The 12,060-nt window shown below is 43.7% G+C and overlaps 1 protein-coding gene across 7 annotated transcripts in view; it reads left to right on the forward strand.

Annotated features, from left to right (window-relative positions):
- RGL1 (ral guanine nucleotide dissociation stimulator like 1) overlaps nt 1–12,060 on the forward strand; it is a 131,209-nt gene that overhangs the window by 102,403 nt on the left and 16,746 nt on the right. For all 7 annotated transcript variants that reach the window (XM_081193288.1, XM_081193291.1, XM_081193290.1 and 4 more), the window contains 5 exons: nt 1,428–1,612; nt 5,693–5,805; nt 9,227–9,442; nt 10,706–10,809; nt 11,540–11,624. In XM_081193288.1, coding sequence (XP_081049414.1) covers nt 1,428–1,612; nt 5,693–5,805; nt 9,227–9,442; nt 10,706–10,809; nt 11,540–11,624 — 703 coding nt within the window. The remainder of the gene's footprint in view (nt 1–1,427; nt 1,613–5,692; nt 5,806–9,226; nt 9,443–10,705; nt 10,810–11,539; nt 11,625–12,060) is intronic.

A 12,060-nucleotide genomic window follows, 5' to 3' on the forward strand; every position in this document is an offset into this window, starting at 1 on the left:
AACACTCCCCATCGTCTTGCTGATGTGCTCCTTGTTTGACTAGTGCTTTTTTCCTTTCCCTTGCAAGGGAGAGCTCCAGGGACGCGGACTTATAGAAAATATTGGGGGGGGGGGGGCGGGAAAGCTCATGAATAATAAATAAGCTCATGAATATGCAAATAAAGTGGCGCCGCCTCCTCGTGAGCGAATAGGGGAGAGCCTGCTGCGCCTGAAATTGGGTGGAGCTTTTGCTCGGGAGGGAGGGCAGGAGGCATGCAGCCCGACCCTGTGCATTTTGGGCTGGGGGAGGGGCGGCGATGGTGCTCTGCTGGAGGGGCGCCGGAGATTATTGGGGGGGCGGAGCCCCCCCAAACGAATTTTTGAGGGGGCTCGGGCCCCCTCAAGCCCCATGGAGTCGGCACCTATGGAGAGCTCTTGAGTTTAAAATATTTAAAGCTATGTGTTTTGTAAGGCTCTTGCTTTTGTACCATGTTCGTTGTTCTAAAAACAACAAGAAATGTCAGCCTTTTGGGTTTAGTTTGCTTGCTTACTATAAGTATACCTGTACATTGAATGCTTCTATTATTATGGATAGTTACACAAGGGATTTAAACCTTAGTTCTGATGGGAAACTTTGGACAAGCCTTTCCTTGATATCCAGAATGATATTTAGTCTAAATTTTTGGGAATTATATAGCATGAAGACACTGAAGAAAAAATGCTGTATCGTGTGACAGTAGAGCTTAAACGTTTAGTGTTGCATGAGAAGAGAATGAGAAGTTCTTTCAGCACCTCTCTTATTCATTTTCATTGGAAAGTGCAGTTTCCAAAGGGGCCTGTGTAAACTGCAAACAGTTTTGTTAAGATTTAAATGTCATGACTTTCATTACAGCTTGCAGTTGCAGGGAGTCTTTTTCAGTCTGGGGCAGCATCCTGGGGGTCATATGCCAGCCTGCAGAGAAATGGGTGTGACTCTCACCTTTTTACCTTCAAGTCACACAGAAGTAAGATGTAGGCATCTCGGCACCTCTCCATCCAGGCAAGCAAGAAGCACCATCAGAATTCAAGGACACATTCCCTCATATTTGCATAGGGATGTCTTTAGTTTTAAAACTCATTTTAGCCATTGTGGCGCAAACTCTGAGGGGCTGCTGGGTACCACTGTGAGTCAATTAGATTTACATTACTGTATTATTTTTTTAGTGGCCAGTTGGGAAAAAAAGAGAGAACAAATCTTTAGTCAAATTGTTCCACTGATGGAAATGGGAAGTGCAGTAATCATAGCCTGAGGGCCTAGCTGGCAGCTTGCCACCACCTGCTCCCCCCCCCCCCGGTAATTTATCAGAGCTACGGATGCACTGTTATTACTGTTCTTGTGTAAGTTTATTGGAATACAGCCCAAGAACCCTGATGGTGAATCTAACCTTGTACAATGTGCTTCTTTCCAGCGCCATAGCCTCCATCTTGAGAGCCTGGTTAGACCAGTGCTCTGAAGACTTCCAAGAGCCGCCCCATTACTTTTGTTTGAGAAAACTTTTGGATTATCTGACTCGGGTCATGCCGGGCTCGGACCCAGAAAGAAGGGCACGGCACCTGTTGGAGCAGTTTCAGAAGCAAGAGCTGGTGAAAAACAGTAAGTATTATCCTGGAATGTTACAAATAAATAATTACATGCTGCATATGTTTGAACAGCTTTGGGATCAATAGGATTACAGTGGCCAAGAGGATTGTATACTTTGCACTATATGCTTAGTGAATCTAAGTTATCTTCTGCTGTTCAATGAGAGGTAGGAACTCAACTGGAGAATAGCCCTCTACCCAAGGCATCATGGATTTTGAATCAGCACAAACTCAGGACAAAAGGGAGAAATGAGCAAAGAGGAAGGCACGTTTGGCAAATCCTCACCATGAGCAACTCCCATCTGGAAACCAATGTCCCCACTGTGGAAGGATGTGTGGATCCAGAATTGGACTCCACGGTCACGGACTCACTGCTAAGACTGTGTTAATGTACAACAACCTTACTCTGCCACAAGTGTCACCAAAGAAGAAGGAACTCAAGCATTCACCACCAAGTCATTTGCCTTGTGTTCCTACATCATTGAAAATTATAAATGCCAGTTCAAAATTCCATGCTGGAGATGTTGGCATGTAGGTAAAGGTAAGGTAAAGGACCCCTGGATGGTTAAGTCTAGTCAAAGGCAACTGTGGGGTGCGGTGCTCATCTCACTTCAGGCTGAGAAAGCCAGCGTTTGTTCACAGACAGCTTTTCAGGTCATGTGGCCAGCAGGACTAAAGCACTTCTGGCAACAGGACACCGTGGTGAGTGCCAGAGTGTACAGAAATGCCGTTTACCTTCCCGCTGCAGTGGGTACCTATCTACTTGCTTTTGAACTAGCAGGAGCTGGGACAGAGCGACGGGAGCTCACCCCATCATGGGGATTCAAACTGCCAACCTTCCTATGCGGCAGGCCCAAGAGGCTCAGTGGTTTAGACCACAGCGACCATTGACTCAATGCACAGATTTTTCACTTCTGAAAGAGCCTTCTAATGTTACTTTCCTGTGATCAAGCCGGCTTTTTTCAGCGACAGCATTTGTGTCATGAAACGTCTTTCCTTAGCTGCTGTCATGACAAAGGAAGTGTCAGTGGTTGTTTTTTCCTATCTGAGTGGTGCATTGGTAACAGCCAAGGACAAAGGGAAAATTTATGTTACCAGGTCAAAGGGCCCACTGGAACAATTGTGAATAGTAGTGACACTGGAATGCTATGCACTGTGACAAGCCTGACAAATAGCCTTCCCCATCTCCCGAGACAGAAGGTTTCCTATGGGCAAAAATTAGCATTGCTAGAAGCCTATTGAAACCTGTGCAATGAACGTAACCATTTCAGTGACCGGCTTTCGCAGAAAGGCGGCAGGAAGTAGACAGGAAGCGACAATGCAAGATAAGAAAACAATACAATAAGGATCAGCTCTTCTGAACCCCTTTAAACCTCACCTACTTGAATGTTCCAGAAATTATGACCAAAATACGCTGTTAATCAGCTGTGGCGCCAAATTGCTATTATCCATTTATTATCCTTTTTATTTTTATTTTTTAAGGCTGACTGCATCATACCTAAATGGTTCTTCTCATCAGAAATTCCAGAGCCTACAAGTGTTGCTAATTTGTGTCTAATTATGTTCTTTTCTGGATCTGGTTCCAGCGGATCAAACAAAGGAAGTCTAAATACCAAGGTCTATAATTAGACATTCACAGGCTGAGCAATGGTTCCCACAGGAACCTAGGCACAGAAGCCTTGCCTCTAATTTCCCCATGAAAAGATTTAAGCATTTCTCAGCCGAGCTGCAGATGTTTCAGGGAGGACAATCCATCCAGATATTGAACACTTAAAGGAATAATACAGTGGTGCCTCGCAAGACGAAAAGAATCTGTTCTGTGATTCTCTTCGTCTAGCGGTTTTTTCGTCTTGCGAAGCAAGCCCATTGACGAATTAGCGGATTAGCGCTATTAGCAGCTTTTAGCGGCTTATCTGCTGATCGGATCAGCTGATAAGCGGCTTAGAGGCTTAGAAAAAAGGGGGGAGGAAAAAAAACCAGCAGGAACTCGCAAGACATTGTCGTCTTTCGAATCAAGCCCATAGGAAATTCGTTTTGCGAAGCACCTCCAAAACGGAAAACTCTTTCGTCTAGCGAGTTTTCCGTCTTGCGAGGCATTCGTCTTGCGGGGCACCACTGTATTGTTAGAAAAGTAACAATAAAATATGAGTGCCGATAGTTTGGGGGAAAGATTGAAGCTGCTTGTGTTGTTGTTGTTGTTTTTATTAGATGGTTGTGCTTCTATCATAAAACAGAGGCAATGGCACCCTCCCTCCCACCATTGTGCATAACTGGAACTCGTTTATTTAATGATACACGTTTCTAAAATATTGGAAGATACTGTCAGCTTAGGCAGTCTATGCAACACAGGCCAGGCTCCAAATCTCTGTGCAACTAATTCTTGGGGTGGAGGCCTTTCAAAATATTAGTTTTCCTTGAACAGCGGCCCCCAGTCCCTCGCCACATGATGTGCTGCTTCTGAAATTGAGGGGAGTTTCCCAAGCGGCTCGTGATGGGATGTGGGTGTAGATGGAGGGGGTGATGGTTAAAGCTATTCAAAGGAGGGAGGGGAGGAAGTTTTAAATTCCACTGGGTTTGGGCAAGTGTTGGGCCAAATAGCTTGCTTGATGCTGGTCATGGGCTCCAACAATTCTCATGGTTGGACCTTTTTAGGATCTGTTTTGCCTCTTGCCCTGGAACTTGAGGACTGGTACTTCAAGTAAGACATTCTGCACACTGACCCACCTGAACAAGGTTTACTCAACTCTGAGAGGTGAATGAAGCATAGAACCAACCGCGATGGAAATTGTTTGGAGACGGGGGGGGGGGGTCTGTGAGAGGAGGTGGGGTGCTGAGGGATAGATGTTCCTACCCCACAATAAAGAATTACACTAAGAGCCTTTTTGTCCTTTACCATTTTCACACATTTGCAGGTGTATTCTGCAACATGTCAGTGATACAATAATAGTGGATTAGTTATAGATTTATACCAAATCAACTACCATCATCCCTGACCACTGGTCCTGTTAGCTAGGGATGGTGGGAGTTGTAGTCCCAAAACATCTGGAGGGCTGAGTTTGCCTATGCCTGTACTGTAGTAAACCATCCACACATCATTCCGCTTTATTAGTCCTGCAATACATCTCATGGCTGTCTAAAAGGAACGGCTAAGGGAGCTGGGCATGTTTAGCCTGGAGAAGAGGAGGTTAAGGGGTGATATGATAGCCATGTTCCAATATATAAAAGGATGTCACATAGAGGAGGGAGAAAGGTTGTTTTCTGCTGCTCCAGAGAAGCGGACACGGAGCAATGGATCCAAACTACAAGAAAGAAGATTCCACCTAAACATTAGGAAGAACTTCCTGACAGTAAGAGCTGTTTGACAGTGGAATTTGCTGCCAAGGAGTGTGGTGGAGTCTCCTACTTTGGAGGTCTTTAAGCAGAGGCTTGACAACCATATGTCAGGAGTGCTCTGATGGTGTTTCCTGCTTGGCAGGGGGTTGGACTCGATGGCCCTTGTGGTCTCTTCCAACTCTATGATTCTATGATTCTATGATTCTATGAAAAGGGCACTCTTGCACTGTACTGCAACAAAAAGTGGGACAAAAATAACCTTGGAACATTTGTAGTATAAAAAAGACTTACAGCGTTATTATGAATATAAAATCAGAAAAGTTCATGTTTAAATGCCTTTCACTTGTTTCAGACTTTTAAAATGTTGTGTTTTAAAGTGTTGTGACCCGTTCTTAGGACCTTAGGGTGGGTAAATTAATAATAATAGTAATATTTTACATTGAAAATGTGTATTTTCCAGAAAGAAGCCTGGAAAAATGAGTATTTTATGTAAAAGTGCATACAAATCAAATTGTGAACAATTTAACTGTGTACTTTTCATGCATTCTTTCCAAATATCATTAAAGCAGAATCCTTTTCCTACAATTGGTTCTGGACTTTTTTCCCCCATACTCTCTTTCAGTTATTGAAACCTTATGCTTGCTTTTTGTCTCCGTATATACTCAGCGTAACAGGGTCCCAGCTTCCTCTGGGCCTCCATAAAAGAGGTTTAGTAGGTGGTGTTTTGCTGTATCTCACAGTATTATTATATTCTGGACAGATGGGATTCATGACACCTTTGCCCTTGAAGAAAAAATGGAGATGAGTGGATCAGAAGAGTTTTCTTCTTTCCCAGAAGACCTTGTGGCAGAGCAGCTAACCTACATGGATGCTGTAAGTATGGCATATGCTTCAGAATGTGATTCTGAAATGTGTGCTGTGGAGAAGGCACAAATTCCTGCTGGACTCATCCCAGGCTACACTGTTAGATCAGGAAGGAGATGGTTCCTAATCTGTTCCCACAACTTGGGACAGTTGTGCTTTCTCATTGTGTTGTCTTGTGTTGGTGGGTGGGACCCAATAACGTCAATTCCTCAATCATCAAAGGCTTTTACCACCTGGTGGTTCCTTTTCTTGTAGCCTTTGACCCCTTAGACCTAATTGCAAGCACTGGCCATTTTCCTTCCCTCTTTGGACTGAAGACAATTCTGAGCCCTCCACTTGCTTACTAAAATGCAGGTAGAATTGGTCCTTAGTGAACATGACCTCATGGGGAAGTGGGCTGTTAGATTACTTCCAATTACATGTCTGCCATGTTGTTTTGTGTGTGCTGAGATGGCTTTATTGTTTGCAATTGTCAGAGCCTAAACAACTTTGCCCTCCAAATTATCCTCAGGGTCCTCTGTGAGTTTTGTTGGTGAATACTCTCCGAATGTCTGACTATTATTTGGTACATTAAAAAAAAATGCTCAACAACAGCATTAGACATTCAAATTTTTTGCAGTAGCAGTCAACACCTGTCAGGGTCCATCAGGACAAGTGCAATTGGCATGCTATAGGTAAATTTCAATGTCAAATTTTGATTCCGGTCTCCAGATATCTATCTTCTATATTAAAATTTCAACATAAAAAAATCTAACTTTCTGTAACTGAAAATATGCAGGGAGTCAATTTTATTTCTTTATTTCTTTGCAAAAATTCATTTTTGTTCTATTTTTCTAGTTAAATGGTAAAGCAAGTACTGTAAATGGGATAGTTTAGCTGGTAAAGTATGAGATTTTTAATATCACAGATTGTAGGTACAAGCCTCACGTTGGGCAAAAGAGTCCTGAATTTTAGAGGGTTGGACTAGATGACCCTTGTGGTATCTTCCAACTCTTACAAGTCTATGATTCTATGACTTTGTGATATTCATCTTGCATCGTGTTCATAGACATAAAGCGGTACTAGGTTACTAGCAGTGGAGGGCATTAGTCCACTACCCCCCCATCCTCAGTCTGCCCTCAGCCAGCCCCTGACAGCCTGCCTTCTCCCTTGCAGCCACTCCAGGGGCCCCTGCACTGGCTGCCATATTCCTCCTCCTTGGTCTCAGTGCTTCCATCGTAGCACTTAGCTGGGAGGAGAATGGGGACAAAATGAGCACATTGGCTCTGGCTACACCTTTGGTGGCCTTCCTGACTTCTGCCCTGCCAGCTGCAATGGACACCAGCTCCTGTGGGTTACAAGTTGCCCATGAACTGGAAGCAAAAAAGTACAGTGGTACCTCGGGTTAAGTACTTAATTCGTTCCGGAAGTCCGTACTTATCCACCAACTGTTCTTAACCTGAAGCACCACTTTAGCTAATGGGGCCTCCTGCTGCTGCCGCGCCGCCGGAGCACAATTTCTGTTCTTATCCTGAAGCAAAGTTCTTAACCTGAAGCACTATTTTTGGGTTAGTGGAGTCTGTAACCTGAAGCGTATGTAACTTGAAGCGTATGTAACCCAAGGAACCACTGTAATCGAAATAGCTGCAAAATAACGTATTGGCCCAGATATAAGCTGCACCCGAATACAAGCTGCTCCCTTAAAATTCTGCAGGCACTCACACCCGTTTTACCGTGTATGTGTTTCAGCAGCGATACCATAAAAGCCAATTTTTGTGAGGTTGCTAATTTAAACCGCACTTTAACTTTTCACAGTTGGACTGGGAGGGGGGGAGGGTGTCTTACATTTGGGCCAATACGGTAATACAGGTATGCCACAGCATATTAACAGATGATAGCTAAATTCAAACATAATATAAAACCATAGTTTGAGCTTCCAAAGCAGCAGACCACAATTTAGAGCTGTTTGTCACCTGGAAATAGATGTTTGCTTCCATCCTTTGGTACTGTTGTACTTCTGACTAATGAATGAGCCCTCAATAGATGACCTAATTCTACACATGTATGGCCAATTGAAAGCATCAAAATGTTTATGAAGGCAGACTGGTAGAAGTCTGGTCTGCTTATGCAGGTTCGAAATATTTATCTGATTCCATACCAAAGCAATTTGGCCATCCACTTCTCAGTGCTGGTGGATGGAATGAAAATGGTACGTGGAATTCCAGCTGTCGAACTATTGTTTAATTGATATCAGATAGGACCCAGCTTGGCATTTAGATTCCAGATTTACTTTTTGGAAAGTTTAGAAAATGTAGCTTGTTTCCCTAATAATGGAGTAATTCAGACAAAAATGGCTGAGAAAAAATAAAAATAAGACTGAATGTGGCAAACCAAACTGATTTTCCCACTGCTAAAGAGTCAAACTTCTTTCTAAACTGAACAGTGTCTTATCTCTCCATTAGTGGGAAATGCTGCTCCAAACAAAGGTTTGGGTGTATACATAATTCCTGGAATTGCATAATTGAACCCCCATTGTCACTTTGCCATGGCAGAAAAGCTGTTTAAAGCCAGGGAGGTGAACCGCTTTCAGCCACAGTGCTACTACATTCTATTGTGTGCAACATTTTTTGTGTGGAGACACATGGTGGTGATGGGTGGAACCAGATGCAAAAAGTGGGTGGAGCAGTGGATGTGATCCTTTCCTACTGTCAAGAGGGTGTGTCAAGAGTGTTTGTCAGGAATAAATCACACAGAGTGAAGTCATTTATTAGAAGAAACAAGGTCAGCTCAAGAACGCCAGAGTCTTCTCTGTAGGTCTTGCCCCTATGAGGCAGCCTTCCCACAGCTGCCTAAATCTGCTCCTCCCGCAGGTCCTTCCCAAGCAACCTGAGACTAGACAACGCACCTGTCCCTGCTCCTCCCTCTTCATACCTCATCTGGTCCTGGGAGAGCAGGGGGGAGGGGAGCTTGTTGCCGCAGGATGGGGAGACCCCCTGGCTTCTTCACCAGCCTGACTCCTCTCTTCTTTTTTTCCTCTTTTTATATAGATTTTTATTGGTTTTACAGCATTTTTAAAACAATACAAACATATAAAAAGACATACAAACACATATAATTTCATAACCTTATTTTCATAGACCTTGTTTCTCGGACTCCCCCATACCTCCCCTTTCTGCATCCCAATGACCAATTTTTTTCAGCAACTTCTAATGATTCTGTCAGAAATATGTGTTACTAATCTTTCCTTCAATCTATTCTTATATTGCTGTAGCCCAGACTCCTCTCTGCCTCTTGGCCTCCCTCCTCTCCTGCCTCTGCCTTTGATTGTGGACTTCTCTCTGCCACAGCCTCTCCCTGCTCACTAAACCCTGTGTTCAGCTTTGCAGATGTGCATTTCAGTGGGGATTATGAATAATATTGTGCTGATAATATGTATTTTGTGTTGTTGTAGAAACTGTTTAAAAGAGTGGTGCCCCATCACTGCCTGGGCTGCATCTGGTCTCAGAGGGATAAGAAAGAGAACAGGCACTGGGCCCCCACCATCAGAGCCACCATTGCCCAGTTCAATTCGGTGACCAAATGTGTTGTCAGGACCATCTTGAATGGAAAAGAGTTGAAAACACAACAGCGAGCCAAGATCATAGAGAAGTGGATCAACATTGCACATGTAAATATGCATTTTGTACAAACTGTCTCCCTAGGAAAAGGAAATAATCTGTCTTCATTATGGGAAACATCAGTGCCATGGATCTTTTGCTTTAATATTTTCATTAATGCTAAGCAAATGTTTTGTTTTGTTTTGTTCTTCTACTCTAGGGTAGCTTCGGAAGTTGTAGTAGTAGTAGTAATAGTAGTTAATAATCACATTTCTGTTTGTCCATCCTTTCCCTATTCATCAAAGGCATCCCATATGGTTACCCCATGCCATCCCAAAGCCACCACCTAAGTCTATATGGCGAGACTATAAATGGCAGTATGCTAGCCATCAAGGGAAGTACGCTGAATTAGCATTTGTCAGCCAAATTTGCTTTTGGGGTAGCTTTTTGGGTTCCATGCTTTTCCATGCCCAGAAACTTCTATTTAATGATGAAGAGTAACACGAAAGCCTCCACAGGAAACAGTGATGTGAATATGTTTTTGAATACAGTGGTGCCTCGCAAGATGAAAAGAATCCGTTCTGTGATTCTCTTCATCTAGCGGTTTTCTTCGTCTTGCGAAGCAAGCCCATTGAAGGATTAGCGGATTAGCGCTATTAGCGCTATTAGAGGCTTTTAGAGGCTTTTAGCGGCTTATCTGCTGATCGGATCAGCTGATAAGCGGCTTAGCGCTATTAGCACTATTAGCGGCTTTTAGCTGCTTTTAGCGGCTTATCTGCTGATCGGATCAGCTGATAAGCGGCTTAGCGGCTTAGAAAAAGGGGAGAGGAGAAAAAAACCAGCAGGAACTCGCAAGACATTGTCGTCTTGCGAAGCAAGCCCATAGGAGATTCGTTTTGCGAAGCACCTCCAAAACGGAAAACTCTTTCGTCTAGTGAGTTTTCCGTCTTGCGAGGCATTCGTCTTGAGGGGCACCACTGTAAATGCTCTTTAGTTCTCTTCAGCTTGGTCATAGAGGCCCACTTTTACTAATCTTATAACTGGAAGAGCTGGAAACTATTAAACTGAACCAACACCATTGCCACACACACACCAAAAGTTAAAAGTGAAGAAAACAAGAACAAGGTGCCAAAATCTACATTAAAGCTTATTTTTAGATGCTGGAAAGGGCCTGGGAGACACACTCTCTCTCCTTAAAGTGCTCAATATTTGTTCAGGTGGTTTTAGCAGTAAGAATTTACAGCAGCTGCCATACCCTAAAACAGGAAATCACCCATCGGTGTGTAATAATTGATATTTAACCCTCTTCTGTTTCTTAACCACCTCTTCTGCAGGAATGTAGGATCCTGAAGAATTTTTCCTCCTTGAGGGCCATTGTTTCAGCACTACAATCGAATTCCATCTATCGGTTAAAGAAGAGCTGGGCATGTGTCGCAAAGTAAGACTTTCCCACCTCTTCTTTGCAATGGAGAGCAACCTTGTTAATTGTTGTTGATCTTGCTTCTCCAGTGTGCGGGTCTCATGCCCAGTTCCTCCACAGTTGATTAGAGGGTCCAGGAGGAGGCGGCAGGGTGTGAGAGGCAAAGTTGGCCAATAGCCTCAAGAATAGTCCTCCTAATTATGCAGATTACTGAAAATGCCTAGCCTAGAAATCTCTATAGGGAGAATATTGCCCGCTCCAGGCTGGCTAGTTAGGACAAGGAAGCTCCCTTGCATAATGTGGTCGGTTTCCTGCAGTTCCTTCCCCTGACCAGAGTTGGGAGACATCCCTCCAGTCCCCAGATTGAGAAAGGGAATAGGCAAGACCTTCAAATATCTGTGGCTGGTACCTGTAAGTTTCCCCCTGTGGTCACATAGCAGCTGTAACAGTTGAGGATCTTCATCAGGAAAAGTTCATGGAGAGCAGGATTAACCCACACACCCTTCACACAACAGTGAATAGGAGCCCATCCCCAGTGGGTGCTATTACGAACTTTTAAGAAAACAGGAGGCAATCTGTGGTCACAAATCTTTCACAGCCATCTCCTTTTGTGTCCCAAGTCCAGCCACGGGCTCACGTTCTGACAAGACAACAGTAACACCACTGTCTAATCTCAACATGTTTAGCTTTTAATTTGTTTTGGGATATCTGAAAACCTCAGTTTTCAATCAGTTTCTTTTCTGCACAGGGACAGGATGTTGATGTTTGAGGAACTGTCAGAAATTTTCTCGGATCACGACAACTATTTGACAAGCCGGGAGTTGCTAATGCGGGTGAGAAGTAGTGGATATCTCAGTGGTGCATTAAAACACTGCTTTTTAAAACCTTGTGAGCACTGCTCTCAGCTCCCTCCCCCCCTGCTAAAATGTACAAATGTGATGGGCTCCACTTGGATCAAAATGGAGCCAGACCTCTGATATTTACCATCATAAAGGTCAGAGAGTGGCTGTTAATCTGTGACCATGGGGAAAGCCAACAACAAAATCTGAAATTTGACTGCTTTGGGATAATGAATCCCTTAAAGGGGATGGTCTGAGTTTTCTATTCTATTCGACTGAGATGGGATGGAAGATATTGACAAGCACCCAGAAACCATGGAAAGCCAGTGGAATATTCAGAGATATGTACCATAGGAAAACTCATATGCAAAGGTTGGTTATGGATGCTTATGGAACTAATGCTTGGAAGCGTTAGAGAGCTATTTTATGA

The sequence above is a fragment of the Podarcis bocagei genome (genome assembly GCF_964188305.1).
Source record: "Podarcis bocagei genome assembly, chromosome: 5".
NCBI lineage: Eukaryota > Metazoa > Chordata > Lepidosauria > Squamata > Lacertidae > Podarcis > Podarcis bocagei.